Consider the following 18512-nt stretch of genomic DNA (forward strand, 5'->3'; position numbering starts at 1 on the left):
GAAATTAAGGACATATTTGGCAACTTTACACTTTAAAAAGAACATTGATAGTGGAAATAGCCGATGCGACGCGTTGTGAGCTTGTAGATCTGCTATTTCCACTATTTTTTAAATGTTTAAACATATTATAAACATTTTTCAACATGTAAACGATTATTACGATTATCACAAAATAATTGCGATTATGTCAAACAATTGCGATTAGACGATTATGTAATAATTGTGACAGCCCTAACACACACACACACACACACACACGCACGCACGCACGCACGCACGCACACACACACACACACACACACCTACACAGTACACACACCTACACAGACAGACACACATAGCTGAAATTACTGCCATGCAACCTTCTATTAAACCCTAGATGCTTAGCTCAGAGTGTCACTCGAAAGTGAAGAGGACAGGTTATTATCTTGTCGTTTCCACCTCATTGTTTTATTAAAGAGACGGGTGAATGGCAGCCTAACAGTCTATTTCAGTCTGCTGTGAATTCCGCTGGTTTTCTCTTTGCAATGGGTGAGGTTCTATTGCATATTGTAAAATGCTCTCTTTTAATCTTCACTTACTCAATGTTATATGCTATAGATTTCCAGAATTATTTGAGGACACAAAGGGGGAACAACACAACGGTCAACATTGTCAGTTCGACTGTGGACTATCTACTCAGAGTACAGGTGAGGCAATAACACTGTGGACTATCTACTCAGAGTACAGGTGAGGCAATAACACTGAAAGCCTTCCCATAGTTATATGCTGTGGTTTATTTGTAAATTATTAGGCACTCATGAACCTGTCAGTCCTGCGCACATTTAGATATTTGACATAAAATAATATTCATAAAATAGCTCAAGAAAGCTTGACTAAATAACAGCATAAGGGTCACCGTTTCCACATCAAATATCATATTTCATAATCAGATCATTAACGTAGGAATGTAGAACACTATTATTGATGAACGATTCTGACCAACAGAATGGAAAGAACAGGAGGGGAGGGGATGCGTTATAACATCTCTCTCTCTCTCTCTCTCTCTCTCTCTCTCTCTCTCTCTCTCTCTCTCTCTCTCTCTCTCTCTCTCTCTCGTCAACTGTGCATGCCCTCTTCACATCCCTCGAGGGAAGGGAAATATGGACGAATGTTGTTTTATAATGTGTGCCTTGAACTGGAGTACCATTTTGCGCACATGAATCCATGAGATTTTCACGAGCAAACTGGTCTTAACCCCTGCTCACTCAGGACATTATCACAGATCACAGACATACACACTACCCAGCTTGATTAAAAACACAGACATAATAGAGAGAGATGTTCATCTGCCTAACGTCACTGTTTATACAGACGTCAAACGTGGAGAGGAGAGAACACACGTTACCTGAACACTCGTCAATTCACTCTTGTTGTGTCTTTTTCCCCTGTCTGTCTGTCTCTCTCTCTCTCTCTCTCTCTCTCTCTCTCTCTCTCTCTCTCTCTCTCTCTCTCTCTCTCTCGGGTTTCATAAGGATATTTCCACATGTATTATTTGGGGATAATTGAGACATGAGATAATTAAGCCTCACTTTCAAAATCTGTGCAAGGTCCTTTAAGGTTGAATATGATGGAAACTACCACAAAGAAAAGGAAACGGAGCTTCAAACAAGGACACTATCAAACATATAATTTTCCAAATGTCTGTCTGTCTGTCTGTCTGTCTGAGTGAGTGTCTGTCACAGCGTTTCTCCTCAGTGGCTGGAGCAATTGATCTGAAATCGCATCACCATTAGCATATGAACACACCTAACATAACTGTGAAGCCCGTTTGTCACTTTCACAAATCATATGCTGTATATTAGCATTTTTATGGTGTATCTATATCTATTCTGCATCTAGCTTGAGGCATATCTATTCTTAGCATGAGGCAACATGTTTAACCAGCTCTGTGTGTGTGTGTGTGTGTGTGTGCGTGTGCGTGTGCGTGTGCGTGTGCGTGTGCGTGCGTGTGTGTGTGTGTGTGTGTGTGTGTGCAGGCGGGGTGGGCGGGGGGGTTGTCTCGCCCTGTTACAGATTTTGTCCAAAAATCATGCAGATCGGTACACAGTATCTCTGTAGCCATTAAACAAAACGGTTATTTCTTACATTGATGCTCCTACATATTATCATGCAAGCACCAGTTAAAGTTACTTTCCATCCCTCATATACTGTGTGCACAGTGCACATATCCCATAACCCACACACTGCACATCATTTCGGAGCTCATATCTTTGAACGGGTAAGGGCTAGTGTTTAACTAACTGGGTGAAGCCGTTGCAAGGCGATTCTCAGAGAGGTTTTATGCTAAATTTGTCCGAATTATTTTTCAATTTCACATGAGATCAATACGATGTGAAGCAGCACAGTACATGTGAGTCTCACCCTAAAGGTGTGGCTCAAGAAGAGATCTATGGATGCATTCCAACTGAAATCCAAAGATGATTGCCAGGCAGATACGGTAGCAGCAGCTGTAATAACTAGTGTTACCTCACTGTGTAGCACTCCCAATCATACAGGTCAGCAGACTTGCCTGGTAATTTTGACAGCCTTTTTCCTGGTTAGATTGACATTGTATCCAATTAGTTCAGTCAGATAACTCAGGAATAGATCGGTTTATTTATAATATCTGTTCTTGACATTCAGGCTCTGCCTGTTCAGCACATTAGAAGGGGGCGGCAGTGGCTCAGGGGTAGAGTGAACGTTTGGCAACCGGAAGGATCCCAGTTTGACTCCCCCAGAGTTACTGTGGAAGTGTCCTTGAGCAAGACGCTGAATCCATAATTTCTCCTGATAGGCCGGGTGGTGCCTTGCATGCAGGTTTCCTCCGCCATCGGTGTATGACTGTACGCGGGTGAATGTAATGCACAATCTCTGTAAAGCACCTTGGGTAAAGGTGCTATATAAATGCACCATTTACCATTTAGAAGACCATTTAAGAGCAGGTAGATACACTGTGCATCTATAACAGGGACCACAGAACCCTTAGGGACAGCATAGCCTGTATACTGGTGCTGCTGGGGGGGTGGTGGGAGCACTGTCTGCCTGACGGCAAGAGCAAGTACAATGAATGAGGTAGGCTTAAATAGACTGTTAATTTGGACAGCTGCTTGACATGTCACACACAATGCCCTCATAGTGCTGCGCAATATAAACCTCTTGAGTCTATCTGCCTGAACCAGCTCGGATGCTGAAGGTTGACTGAAGGGTTCAAGTCATTGCCATACTATCTCTGCAATAAAACATATTTGTCCTTGGCCTCATGGATCTAAATATATATTGTCGTTGTCGGGTGGAAACCTTGTCCAAAACCGTTTGTTTTGTATTTATCATTTTTAAAATGATTTAAACTAGTGAAAACAGCCGATCTACAAGCACACAACGCCTCGCACCGCGAGGCATTATGTGCTTGTAGATCAGCTGTTTTCACTACTTTTGTGCGACGGCCTTGTGTGATGAAGCAGTGCTTTACTTTGCGAAGAAAATTTACAAATTTCAAACTTGGAGATACAAGCTTTCTGCCCGACAGTGACGATATATATTTTTGATGTGATTATCTGCAGGAGTCAATCAGTGACTTCTACTGGTACTATTCGGGGAAGGAGGTGATTGATGAGAACGGACAGTGCAACTTTTCCAAGGCCATCAGTGTAGCGAAGCAAGTCTTCAACACACTTACTGAGTACATTCAGGTGAGTTTCACTTGCAGTACATTCAGGTGAGTTTCACTTGCAGTAGACGCTGAGTCAGCAATCCATGTGCACTCACAAGAATCTTGCTCAACTAAAAGGTTTCTTAAGAATTTGTAAGATACTGCATACGGTCACTAAGGATAGTCGACTGGCAGTCTACTATAGGCAACTACAGGGGGAAAAAAATGCAATAGAGGATCATTCCATTCCATGATTTAAAGGTGATACACCATGAAAATTCACTTTTCCTATTTTAAAACCTTTTTTTGGGGTCCCACTAGCACCTTCTATCCTCACAAAGTCCCATTTCAGACCGTTGTGTCTTTGGCGACATTCACACAGGCACGTTTTATGACGATTAAAACGAATCCTATAACGTATTGTTGGAAAATACACAACGGTTGGGCATGTGTGAAGACGCATCCGTATTCTTTTTCGAATAAAAGAAACTAATGCAAATCCACAAAAAAACGGTGGTTTCGATGCGCTACCGCAAACGCTTCCCTGTTGGTGTGAATCCATCCGTCTCAAATACAGGCAATGAAACATTGTGGTAGGCTATATAGAGCCATGTGCGGGTTAAATCCATAGTTATTTATAAAAGGTTAAATCCCCCCGTCTGTTCTCATTAGATTTCTGACGATTCTGGCCGCCTCCTCCCCTCATTGATTTCTGATCACCGCTCCCTCGATCGCACATGGTGTTTTATTTGTGAGGAGTTGTTGCTCACAGTTAGATAAAAGGAAAGTGCCACTGGAGTCACTTGTATATCATATATAGGCTATAGGCCTAATAAAATATAGGCCGATGTGTGGCTCTCTCGCCCTTGCTGGCGCGCGCGCTCTCTGTGCCAAATCATGTCCAAATGGAGACGCTTAACGCTGTTATGCGCGGAGCGCAGAGGGAGCCAGCCAGCGGAGGGCAAGAGAGAGAGAGAGAGAGAGAGAGAGAGAGAGAGAGAGAGAGAGAGAGAGAGACGTTGACGTCCTCCTCTTCGTAGATATTCATATCTTGCAATTAAAAGTATTTGCTGTCTGGTTTATTGCTGGTAGATTTTGGGAGTCCCTCCGCCCTCCGCTGGTTTTATTTTGTGATCGCTCCGATTCGCTCGTTGACGACCTTCGACCGCAGATAAATCGGCTAACGCCTGCGCGGCAAATTTTGCAGGGGTCCTGTGGTTACATTGTGAGTTGAACTTGAAGAATTAATAAACACAGGGAGATGGAGGAGGCATTATTATGCAGCTTGGATATACTGTATGTCCCGTGGACAGACGTGGACTCAGTGATTCCTTGTTTCGGATGATAATGTGCAGTGTGAGGGCAAACGTATCAATTAAATATGCAAGAATGTGGCAACTTCACCCCTCCCATTCGCACGACTAAACCGAATTATATTATGAGAATGTGGCCTTTCTCTGGTTTTGGGAAGGTGGAGGTTAAAAGCATCCCACGGGTTCTCAAAACAGGCTGTCCAGATTTGCTGCCGTTTGTGACGTCATAAACGTCCGTTTTTTTCAACAAAAAAAATAAAAAGATTTGGGGGGGGGGAGGGGTGGCGCAGTTCAGGCCAAAGGTGGTACTGCAGCTGAAAATGCTCTGAGAGCCATTCAAAAATGAGAGGCTCTCTATTCAGGAGTGGTAATTTAGCCTCAAACCTTTTGAAAAACGTTTTTGGGACATAAACAATATGACACAAATACTTTTTAAATGCATGGTGTATCACCTTTAACATATAATTGCTTGGTTTCTCCCAATAAATCATATTGTGTATGATTTATATATCCTATTTCCTTTTCTTTCTTTCTTTCTTTTTTTTTCAAACTATTTGTGAATTAATTTAACAAATTAGGCCAATCTCTCAGTTATAATTCAGCTAAGAGATTGGTAGTTGACTAAGACCACCTCGATCGATTGGTCGACTATTCGACTAATAGAGGTCATAAGGCCTAATTTGAAATAATGTGTTTGTAATTAGAATTCATGTTTTTATTAGCCCGAAGAAAAAGAAACAAACAGTAATACCCTAATTATACACAAAGTACAAATTATGTTCTAATTAGAAATCAAATGAAACATAACATGGCATAATTAAGTTAAGTTTTATTTTATTAGATGAAAAGAAACACAGTTATACCCTGATTATACAAAATAATTGCTACTGTACATTATGCTGCTGAACTTGAAGCATACTGTAACCTTTGGATGTGTAGATGAACACAGAACAGTAATTAACACATGACTGACTCGGTTGGTGGGGGAGATTGAAAGAATCAATGAATCAATCTCGTGCGCTGTACGCAACATGCACTCTCCTATTAGAGATGGACGTGATAGTGCTGCTGTCAGGGGTGTCGCACCAAATTCTGGGCCCTTGGTACAAGGATTCACGTAAGCAATTTACCCCGAGTGAGAGGACATTATGCTCTGATAATGTCCTGTGTTAGGGTGTTATCGGACGAGGCGAAGCCGAGTCCGATAAGGCGTTGTGAGCTTGTAGATCGGCTATTTTCGGCAAAGAGGTTTGGTGTAGAGGGGAAAAAGAGCAGACTAAGTACAGAGTGAAAGGTCAAGTTTATTAAGTATTGACGCTTCAAGTAAATAGATCTGAAAACACAAATTGACATGAATCCAAAATACAGTGAAGATTGTGCTGTCAAACGATGAAACTATATGGAATCTATGAACAGGTTGTGGGGGTCCCTGCTTCATCTCCCTCTCAACTAAGGGGTCCTTGGCCTGAAAACGTTGAAGACCCCTGCTGTAATTAATGCTGTGGTCTTTATTCAGGGTCCGTGCACTGGGAACCAGCAGAGTCTAGCCCACAGTCGGCTCTGGGATGCTGTGGTGGGATTCCTCCACATCTTCGCCCACATGCAGATGAAGCTTTCTCAGGTACTGTACATTGTTCCTCTGAATTTTCATGTGCATAAACCATGTCTCTTATTTAGATAAAAACCAAAGATATTCTTTCTATTGTGATATTATTTTACTCCTGTACTGTGTTGAGGACGCACAAATTGTTGTGTAGGTATTTATTGCTCTTATAAACTTATGGTTTTAAGTAACTGCCATACTGTATGCCTGAAATGTCAGAATGTCAGTTTTTAAATCAATTAATTTATTTCATTATAGGATTCAAGTCAGATTGAGCTTCTAAAAGAGCTCATGGATTTACAAAAGGACATGGTGGTGATGCTGCTGTCCATGTTAGAGGGTAGGATTAGCACATGTCCACTTGATGATATGTTGTACAGTAGATTGTTTAGGATCATCACTGCTAAACTTAATTTGTCCATTTTATCCCTTTTTTTCTGTAGGTAATGTGGTAAATGGGACCATTGGAAAGCAGATGGTGGATATGCTGGTAGAGTCATCCAGCAACGTGGAGATGATCCTCAAGTTCTTTGAAATGTTCCTCAAACTCAAAGACCTCACCTCTTCAGATGCCTTTCAAGAGTATGACCCAGACAACAAGGGACATGTCTCCAAGAAGGACTTCCAGCGAGCCATGGAGAGCTGCAATCGCTTCTCCCATGCTGAGATCCACTTCCTACTCTCCTGCACGGAGACCGATGAGAGTGAGCTCCTGGATTACGAAGCCTTCGTCGACCGCTTCCACGAGCCGGCCAAAGATATTGGCTTCAGCATCGCTGTTCTCCTGACGAACTTGTCCGAGCACATGCCCAACGACTCCCGGCTGGGAATGTTCCTGGAGCTGTCGAAGTGCATCCTGACTTACTTCCAGCCCTACCTGGGACGCATTGAGATCCTGGGCAGTGGAAAGCGCATAGAGCGGATCTACTTTGAGATCAGCGAGTCCAGCCGCACGCAGTGGGAGAAGCCGCAGGTGAAAGAGTCGAAGAGACAGTTCATATTTGATGTGGTCAATGAGGGTGGGGAGAAGGAAAAGATGGAGATGTTTGTGAATTTCTGTGAGGACACAATCTTTGAGATGAAGCTAGCGGCGCAGATATCTGACTCAGATGCCGGAGAGAGAGGCGCTGGAAAAGAGGCAGACGATAAGGAAGAGAAAAGTCTTCGAGAAGGGGGAGGCAATGAAGACACCAACAGAGTCCTTTCCCTGTCCACTATACGGTCTGCAATTACGTGCCTGCCCCAGGGATTGATGATGCTGATGTCTCTAATGTCCATCAAAAACATGAGGAAACAGATGAAGTGGGCGTCTCTGAGGGACCTCCTCACATCGACCATGTCCTTCCTCAGCTTCGTCCTCATGTGTGTGGCCTGTTCCATTGCTGCTTCAGTGCGTGGCGTCCTCTATGTGTTGTACCTTGTCTTCGTCAACGGGGGCGTCATAGAAGCAGCCAAGAGGATGAGGCTCTTGGACCTGCTGGGCGGCATCCCCGAGCCGACGCTGGACGAAGTCATGGGGGTGACGTGTGCAGGGGAGCGGCCGAGGAGGCGCACGGCCAGCTTCTCCTCCCAGAGGGAGATGAGGGAGATGAGGGAGCTGGGTCAGGTGGTAGCCACCTTCCCCCGGGAGATGGGTGCTCTGTCTGACATATTTGGCCTCAGATTGAGGAAGGAAGGCGGTCAATACAGACTTCTAACGCATGACCTCACAGCCAGTCTGACTGACCTCTTTAACGGCGCCACCAGACATGGAGACACTACTGATCCCCCTGGCAAATATCAGGTGATGGGACTGGGATTGATTATCTCTGTCTAGTTGCAGTGGTGTAATTTATGTTATTTTGTTTGACAGACAGGCTTTTTCTCTGGGCCTGCACAGTGAACTCTTTTTCTCAAGGGTTAGAATAATCACATTTTATTTGCTGCCATTACCTTTCAACACATGGCACTTTGATGTAAAAGTATTGATTTATGCTTGTGTTTTGATTTCCAAATGTCTTGTTTTAGGCCCAAGCCTGCAAAGAGGGGGGAGATGAGAAATTGTCTGAGCCACAGAGAGCTAAGTGAGCATCTTTCATCGCTCTGAAACCGATTACTTAACCTTCTTCAACCTCAGTCTATGACACACCTTTGATCAATAGTCGTATTATTTACAGAATTCATTTTAGTTAGAATACACTGTCTGTGTGCAAGGCAAACACAATTTAGCTTTGTTTTGGGAAAAGAAAAGCCTTGTAAAATGGAAAATGGGGATAGGATAAGTCATGCGGCAAGGCCAAAACAATCAGCTAAATATGAAGATTTAATTATCTGTCTTGATGTTATGACTTCGATATCCCAATCACTGTCAGAACAACATGGTTTGAGTTCCCTTTTGTTTGCTTTTGCTCCATTTGCAGTGAAGAGACCTCAGAGGAGAGGGATATGATGGAGGAGGCCAAGGCTACACGGAGATACAGGAGATTCTCCATTAAGGCGGAGCAACCAGAGAGCCAGCCGTCTGCCTTTTGGGAGATGATCAGCACTCATCACAAGAGGCTGCTGGTAATGAATGAACACTATAAAGCCATATGGAGGTGCGCACATAGATACCCACACACATATTCAATTTGCATAGACATGCAGAAACATACAGTAGGTACATGTTTCTGTGCATGAATTAATCAAAACAGGAATACTCACACTCATGTGTCTGCGTGCGCACACGCACACACACACACACACACACACACACACACACACACACACACACACACACACACACACACACACACACACACACACACACACACACACGCACACACACGCACACAGTACATACATGAACTCGAGCAACACCGACAACATGTTTATTTTTCTAATTGCTGTCTTCTGCAGAATTACTTTGCGAGGAACTTCTACAACATGCGGCTGCTGGCTCTTTTTGTTGCCTTTGCAATTAACTTCATCCTCCTCTTTTACAAGGTGAGGATATGTTTATAAATTATATTCGACGTGTGAGCCATGTTTCTTTCTTCTGTGTCTCGTTCCCCATCATCAGTGGAACAAATGGTGTCTCCTGTGCATGCTTTATGAAGGATGAGTCTTGTTAGAAGCACTCGTCAGGTCTTGAACCCACTTTACAATGCTGGTGTATGAATCACTCCACTTGGCAGGATGTTTGGCCAGCTGCGTAGACACTGTTGTGTAAATACTGTAGTGTAAAACCCACGCTTTCCCGTGTTGTTCTGTTGATCATTGATCCTTTTTCTCAGAAGGTCCATTTCTTTCTCTCAGCAAGAATAATGGAAAGAATACACATACTGAAAGAGCTGCTGGAGTGTCCGTTGTACAGTACATATTGTATTCAGGACTTCCTTGAAAAAGAGAGCTTGGGTCTTCCAAGGATAAATAAAGTATAATGAAATGATTAGAAACAACATTAAGAGGCCTACACCATTATTTGAAGTGTTTACCTTTACCTGTATGATGTTGCTGCTTGATTTAAGTATAGTAAGTATACCATAACATTTTTTTAATACTTTTTATTGCAGTGGTTTCAATTTATTACATCTCTGATTTCATCTTTTATGTCCATCTTTGCAATTATTTTCATTTTTTCTTTTCTTTTACCAAAAAAAAGATACATACACCAAGTGAAAAAAAAAAGTACAACAGTCACATTTTCCCAAACAAAACCACATTATGCTATTAACTAAAACTAATCTAATCATGTACACAATTCTGAAAAAAGTCATGCAGCAAGGCCAAAACAATCAGCTAAATATGAAGATTTAATTTTCTGTCTTGATTTTATGACTTCAATATCCGAATCACTGTCAGAACGAAATGGTTTGAGTTCCCTTGACAAAGTATTTTTGGATATTGTCTTGTGGTTTTTGATCAAGAAAGTATACCATAACTGTTGCATGACATAATTATCTTTGTAATGCACCGAAATATAAAACTAATCCCAATTGTCCAAAGTCTAGATGCTATAAACCGCTATAGGTTGACTAGAACATTTCTACCCACTGAAGTACCTTTCCATCACTGTCTTTCTCCCCAGGTGTCAACCTCGCCCAAGGCACTTGAGGAAGAGGATGAGACGATAGAGCAGGACCCTGCCTTGGAAGATGGGCAGTCAGGCAGTGTTTGTTTTGTCCTAGAGGAGAGCACAGGCTACATGGAGCCATCTCTTCACTTCCTGGCCATAGCACACACCATCATCTCCTTCTGTTGTATTATTGGATACTACTGCCTCAAGGTGCACCATCCTCAAATGCCTGCTGTAGGGCGGGAACCTTGTACGTCCAAAACCATTGCTTTTTGGAGAAAAAAATAAATAACATGTGTTCCAATGGGTCTCAAGCACTTATTTTTCATTGGTTAAATATTTATAAAGCCCACAACCATTTCCAACCTGGCCTCTGTATTTTGGGGCACCAATTTATTGTATTGTTTTCTTTCAGAATGTTTCCAAAATGGTGAAAATATTCTAAGAGCTCACGATGCGACGCGCTGTGCGTTTGCAGATTGGCTTTATTCGCTACTTTTGTATAAAATAATGAAAAACGTTATAGATAAATTGTGGAGATACAAGGTTTCTGCCCGACGGTGATGAAACATCACCACATTCTACATGTACTGTCTGTATGTACAAATACATTTTAATGTGCCAAGCCGAGGGTTTTAAGGGCTATGAAATAATCAGAAATACTTCAACAGGGGGTCTGGGACCCCTAGGGTCCAAATCTTTTTGTCCTTTTTTATATTAACCATTTGAACCCTAATGTCCATATTCAGAGAACTTTAGCCAAAAATATCAGATCTACAAGCTCACAACACCTCGTAGCGAGAGGCGTTATGAGCTTGTAGATCGGCTATTTTCAGCAAAGAGGTTTGGTGTAGAGGGGAAAAAGAGCAGACTAAGTACAGAGTGAAAGGTCAAGTTTATTAAGTATTGACGGTTCAAGTGGTTAAATATCTGAAAAACACAAATTGACATGAATCCAAAATATATTGATGATTATGCTATCAATCGATTAAACTATAAGGAATCTATGAAAAGGTTGTGGGGGTCCCTGCTCCATCTCTCTCTCAACTAAGGGGTCCTCCTTGGCCTGAAAACGTTGAAGACCCCTGAGTTACAGTATGTCACTTTTTAAAACCTCCCTTTCTGTGCACAAAGTTGGTTTTAACTGGGTGCATTTGATTGTCAGGTACCGCTGGTGATATTCAAGCGTGAGAAGGACGTGGCGCGGCGGCTGGAGTTTGACGGCTCCTATGTGACGGAGCAGCCGGCCGACGAGGACATCAAAGGACAGTGGGACCGACTGGTCATCAGTACGCCGTACGTTCAGTGCCACCAGGGGTGTCGCACCAAATTCTGGGCCCTGGGTACAAGGATTCACTGCGGGCCCCCCGTGAATGTACTTCATAGGGGGAGGGGCTTTAACCCATTTAGACTGGGAACGCATTATTACGCATTATTTTGTGCTTTAACTATTGAAAAATAGCAGATATACAAACTCACAGCGCGGCACCGAGTGCCGCGCTGCGAGCTTGTAGATCTGCTATATTTGAAAAATTGTGAACATTTGTGCATAAGTGTCTTCTAAATCCTTCTAAGGTTTTTTGAAAAACCCATGTTTCTATGTCATTTTCATGTGAAGGACCCCCAAAATTATATGTATTTGGCCACGGACCCCCATCTCAAAATATTTAGTTCCAGGGACCCCCCAGAAGCAAATTTTCAGTTACAAAAAAATACATATATTCAAAGATTTGTACATATTTTCACTTTTCAAAAATAGCAGATCTACAAGCTTGCAGCGTGGCATTCAGTGCCGCGCTGTGAGCTTGTATATCTGCTATTTTTCAATAGCTTAAGTATAAAATAATGAAGGACCCCTCCATCTTGGGCCCTAGTAACTCAGTCCCACTTTTTCCCCCCTTGTGACACCACACTGTCAAAAACGTAATGCATCTGTTTTTTGATTGATTGATTGAATACTTTATTAACAAATTGCTAACACCACAGCAAGTACACAAGTAATGCTAAAAGGATAACACAAAAAGCCCAGAGGGGAGGCATGTTTCCATTTTGGTTCTATGTATACATTTGAAAATCAGGAAATACAAGACATACAATACATTCGTCATTAATACAGGATCAATAAAAGGTATATTTACAGTTTCCGTTTTCTGTTTCATTCTAAATTAGACAAAAAAACAATGCAATCCCTCTGATCAAATGCGTATTACAAACAAACTAGCTGGAGTTATTTATTCTACACATCGTGTTCATGTAGCGGAAAAAATTACCATACTTTTTTCCCTTGGAGCTTTTTTTTTCCACCTTGTACGACCCCACCCTCCTACCCTTGCATGTTCAAATTGCTGTTTATGCTTGTGAAATCATTTGTGATGGCCTTTTGTTTCTCTTTCCAGGTCATTTCCCAGTAATTACTGGGACAAATTTGTGAAGAGGAAGGTAAGGGCTTTTGCAGAGCCGTAGCCGTTATGCCTTCTGGCAAAAACATCAGACATTCTGTGCCTGTGGATGAATTTAATTATATGCACATTATACTCAGCGAGGGACTATTAAGAAAGTAAGTAGAGTTTAATGAAGGATTTAATGACAGGTGCATTCGTTCCCTGCTCAGCTAATAAACCTGTTCCGCTGGCCCCAGAGACCTAGTCCAGGAATAAAGTCAGAAAGGATTGAAGTATTGCCATGATGCGTGGAAAGTTGAGCTTCAGTGAACATATTCTGCTCCTTTCCTGTGCTTCCCTTTTTCCTCTGCCATCTCATTATAGCCTCTACAGTGTCTGTTCGGTTTCTAGTCAGTCACTCGGGCTTTATTCACCCCCTCTTGGATTAGGAAGACAGTTTGGAAAATGTGTTAAATATCGTCGATGTCGGATGGAAACCTTGTATGTCCAAAAGCGTTCGTTTTGTATTTATCATTTAAAAAAGAACTGAACTAGTGAAAACAGCCGATCTACAAGCACACAACGCCTCGCACCACTAGTTTTGTGCAACGGCTTGTGTGATGAAGCAGGGCTTTACTTTTTAAAAAAACGTACACATTTGAAACTTGGAGATACAAGGTTTCTGCCCGACAGTGATGATATGTTGCCCGTTTTAAGTGACCATACTCAAGCCAATACGTGTCATTGTTTATTCACAGGTTCAGACATATATTGCCGGTGACGGACAGAAACCTTCCAGTGGTGGACAGTACTCAAGTACCGGTAAATGTACTTGAGTACTGTACTTAAGAACAGACTCAGAGGATTTGTACTTTACATGAGTATTAGATTTATTTGACACTTGATTACTCTTACTCGAGTACTTTTCCAAGACAAATTTTCCTAAAGTGCAATTGGCCACACGCTGTGTTCGTCAAAGAAGGAAACCTATCACAGTACACGTTCTCCACTGGGATCTGTGTAAAAGCGGAAATACGTCATCCCCTACCCATATAAGACTTTTCAAATCACTTTGCATTTTAAAATGCCAAAGGGGAACTAGGAAAGTTTGTGTGTATACAAACACCCCCTCCTCTATGACAGGCATTGGAGAACCCAGACTTATCAGTGATTCATCTCCAAATTTGGGCATTGTTATAGCATGCAGATGTTTCCATGGTGGCGACGCATGCGCAGTGCAGGCGGTATCAGTGATGTAAAAAATGTGGGCACAGTTCCACCCATTTATTTATGCCCATATATGGTGTTCTGTGTCCTATGCCCATACAGTATATGGTATTCTGTGTCCAGGCCAGTATGTGATGTCAGTAATATGACGTCAGAGTACTGACAGATAGGTAATAGTTAGATAGGTAGCATGAGTCGTAGTCAGTGGGCTAAACAATGGTCTTTTAAAAGGCATCCTCCTCTCCCTCCCCGTCAGGTGATGGATAAGTATGGAGAAATCTACGGACGCGAGAGGATCAGTGCCCTGTTGGGCCTGGACCAGGCAGCTCTGGATTTCAGCTCCCAGACACGGGAGAGGAGGAGACCAAAGAAAGATGGCACCTGGAGTACCCTGTGAGTAGATCATTGTTTCTCAAACTTTCACATTTCATGGTCGCTACTTAACTCTGACAGTGTACGAATGGAACCAAATTAACCCTAACGGGTGAACCGAATGAACCCTAACCTAGGGGTCTTCAACAATGGACAAATGGACCCCTAGGGGGTCCTCAGAGTTACTACAGGGGGTCCTCCAAATCGTAGTGTAGTTTTTTTTTACCCCTTTTTTATATTAACCACTTGAACCCTAGCGTCCATATTCTGAGAACTTTAGCCAAAAATAGCAGATCTACAAGCTCACAACGCCTCGCAGCTATTTTTGGCAAAGAGCTTTGGAGGGGGGAAAGAGCAGACAAGTACAGTGAAAGGTCAAGTTTATTAAGTATTGACGGTTCAAGTGGTTAAATATCTGAAAATCACATTAACATGAATCCAAAATATACTGATGATCGTGCTGTCAAACAATGAAACTATATGGAATCTTTGATAAGGTTGTCGGGGGTCCCTGCTTCATCTCTCTCTCAACTAAGGGGTCCTTGGCCTGAAAATATTGAAGACCCCTGCCCTAACTAACAGGTTAATTGGGTTCCATTTGTACACTGTCAGAGTTACAGACTTGTATGGGTCAATTAAGACCCCCTAATGGAGCCCACAGAGTCCCTGGAATCCACTTTGAGAACCCCTGGAGTAGATCAATGCGTGGAGGACGCGTGGAACTCGGAATTGTTGCCAATTCAAATGTAATTACTGGGCAACATGTGTCTGATGTTCTCCTTTGTCATCTGTTCTGTATTGTGTTTGGGATAGTGGGGAAGATACAGCCCAGCAGGTTGGAGCTGCTATTTGTGACGCTATGAGGCTGTTTGGTAATTTTCCGCTCATTTCCCCACAGAAAGAAAAAAACCAAGCAGAGACTGCAATCACATAATGAGCTCTAAACACCACTGGCTACTTTCATGTGTGCTCATGCTTTGTATTCCGTCTCTGCATCACTCTCTTCAACCATGAATCTGAGCCTTTGGGCAATTGTAGCAGCATCAGTCATATACTGTATAGTATATAGGCTACAGTGCTGCTGGGGACAAGGCGTGCAAGGGAGGGATCTTCGCACACACTGTAATCACACAAAGATTATTTTCATACAGTGTTAATTTGTGTCAGTGTTAATTTAATTTCAGTTAAATGTATGGGAAAGTAAGAGTCTGTGGAATGTAAAATTACAGCACTGGAAGCCCATAATGTGCTGTTTTGACTGTTGGTACAACAAACATAAATTCATAGCTATTTAGATATTTAGAATAAATATTGTATTAAGTATATCTGACTCCTTGTATTGACCAATTAAAAATGTGCCATGTTCTGCAATAATATAGAATCAATTTGATGCATCGCAATGCATTGTATAATCGAATCGAATCGTTACCTGGTGAATCAGAATCGAATCGTGAGGGCAGTGCCAATTCACACCTCTATGCAAAAGAAATATACATGATGTAATCTAATGATCATAGTAGTTCAAGGTTTCTGTATTGTTACATCTATGGGAGTGTTGGTTCCTCTGTCTTGTTTTCATAGGTATTTCTACAAGCTGTATAAAGTATTGGTTCTACAAGCACACTCACAATGTCGTGACGTGTTGGGCATTTATAAAAAAAAGTTAAAAGATAAAACAAGGTTTCTGTGCAACACCGATAATGATACTGTGTGGCAGCTTGCCTGCAGACTGGGATAAAACTCAAACCAAGAAATCCATTTGTTTGTTTCCCCTCATTAGCTTTCACTGTAGAGGAGATGCCTGTGATGACCGTATTGATGCCCAGCTTCTGTCTGTCTGGGCCGCTTGTCAATGAAAAAAAATAAGAAAAACATTTTGGAGGATTGCACAGGCATTCTATGCACACACTCTGTCATTATCTCAAGCCATTGTGCCCGTGGTGTCTACATGTGTGTGTTTATGTCTGTTTTTTGAGAGGTGGTCACACCGTCTCCATAGCGTGGCCGTGTGCGTATGTGTGCATGTATCCGTGTCTGTCTGTATAGCCTGAGCCAGGCTTGCAATACCATTGAGTAACCAGAGAGGTGCTGTTGAGCAGCCTTGAAATGTACAAGCATGCATGCACACATGAACACACATGAACACACACACACACACACACACACACACACACACACACACACGCACGCACGCACGCACGCACACACACACACACACACACACACACACACACACACACACACACACAGCCTTGAAATTAATGGACACCACCGCTCGGTTCACACTGGTGTGATTTTTTAATAAGAGCGAGGCCAGAAGATGGATGGTCCTAGAACATTGTGTCCAGCTGTCTCGTCTGAGAAGGCACAGGACCTCTTGAAGGGAATCCCTGTTAATTACATGCACATGACCTGAGTTCTTACCATGATGTGTTCATCTCAAAATGATATCTCTTTCAGATTTAACTCGGTTGATGTCAAGTACCAAGTCTGGAAGCTAGGAGTCGTCTTCACTGATAATGTGAGTTGACTAGAAGCACTGTGGCGAGTGTGTGTGTGTGTGTGTGTGCGTGTGCGCGTGCGCGCGTCTAATGTTAGGATTTATTCCTCCGTCTGTTCGCATAAAGCCATCTTGTTTCTAACAGGTCAAGATAAGAGTTGTTTCCTGTAATTCACCTTCACTGGCAATATAACGTGAACAAGCAATATCTGCAGTGCATCTGCTATCTAATATTCTGTTTGAATAGACCCCTGTTAGGATAAGGAGTGTGAATTGAATTTATACGATTGCATGTGTCAGAGTTATGATGGTAATATCCTGTGATGTTGTTGTATTGTCCAGAACACACCTCTGTATCTGTCCGGTAATCTATAATATTTGCCATGTGTTTTCCGGAGTGGGAGGGGGCAGGGTGCATCCGTGGGTGTTGCACACTAGATTGGACACTATTGCTAGTGCTTCCATTTTTATTGTAGTTTGGATGAGTTATGTTGTTTGCAGTCAAACGATTAGCAAGGTGACCGCAAAGCAGCCAAAAGGCACGCACATCTAAAGCCACAGTTGGCTGGGTGCTAGACTAAAGCAGTGCATACAAGTAGAACAATAAAAGTCTGCACACCGATTTATGCTTCCAAACATTAAGTTTACTTGTGGTAACGTTTCGAGCCTAACGGCTCTTCATCAGACCTTCACAATAGCAGTGTAGACATGCATTTATATAGTCAGTGTGTCATCCCACACCTGTGGGCCATAGACCAATCAGTCCCCAATCAGTGTCACATGTTCAATGTCACCAATACATATTACATGTCTGTATTTGTACCTCATACATAGTATACATTATATACATATATACACAATCAATTCTGTTCCCAAGATATACACACATATACACAGTCAAACGATTAACATAACTAATTACAGACATTAAATCGATAGATATTAACTCACACAAGTGTGTGTTGTTGCTGTCAGACGAAAGTGTTGTATGTCCTAAACTGTTACCTTTCAGGAATTTTAAAAAGCTTTTGTTAATACTTTTCATTCGCATGTCATTATAGATTTAAAAAAAAATTCTTTATATACTTTTTCTACAGGTGTAAAAATTGCAGGCTATAATTCTGTCATATGATGAAGTATTATTACGTTGTTTTTGTAGTCCTTCTTGTACCTGGCCTGGTACATGGCCATGTCAGTTCTGGGTCACTACAACAACTTCTTCTTTGCCGCCCACCTGCTGGACATCGCCATGGGCTTCAAGACTCTGCGCACCATCCTCACTTCCGTCACGCACAACGGCAAACAGGTGTGTGTGTGTGTGTGTGTGTGTGTGTGTGTGTGTGTGTGTGTGTGTGTGTGTGTGTGTGTGTGTGTGTGTTTGTGTGTGCGTGTGTGTGTGTGTGTGTGTGT

The 18512-nt window shown here is 42.3% G+C and overlaps 1 protein-coding gene across 1 annotated transcript in view; it reads left to right on the forward strand.

Moving 5' to 3' along the window:
• Positions 1–18512, forward strand: part of ryr2b (ryanodine receptor 2b (cardiac)) — a gene marked incomplete at both ends in the record, with an annotated part of 144061 nt that overhangs the window by 106483 nt on the left and 19066 nt on the right. Inside the window, 14 exons of the mRNA XM_080740696.1 lie at positions 601–689; positions 3582–3710; positions 6500–6604; positions 6845–6926; positions 7030–8369; positions 8594–8649; positions 8986–9130; positions 9464–9550; positions 10635–10832; positions 11788–11918; positions 13019–13061; positions 14487–14623; positions 17063–17123; positions 18262–18408. Coding sequence (XP_080596822.1) covers positions 601–689; positions 3582–3710; positions 6500–6604; positions 6845–6926; positions 7030–8369; positions 8594–8649; positions 8986–9130; positions 9464–9550; positions 10635–10832; positions 11788–11918; positions 13019–13061; positions 14487–14623; positions 17063–17123; positions 18262–18408 — 2750 coding nt within the window. The remainder of the gene's footprint in view (positions 1–600; positions 690–3581; positions 3711–6499; positions 6605–6844; positions 6927–7029; positions 8370–8593; positions 8650–8985; positions 9131–9463; positions 9551–10634; positions 10833–11787; positions 11919–13018; positions 13062–14486; positions 14624–17062; positions 17124–18261; positions 18409–18512) is intronic.

Source organism: Nannobrachium achirus (assembly GCF_963921795.1).
Source record: "Nannobrachium achirus genome assembly, chromosome: 13".
NCBI classification, from domain to species: Eukaryota; Metazoa; Chordata; class Actinopteri; order Myctophiformes; family Myctophidae; genus Nannobrachium; species Nannobrachium achirus.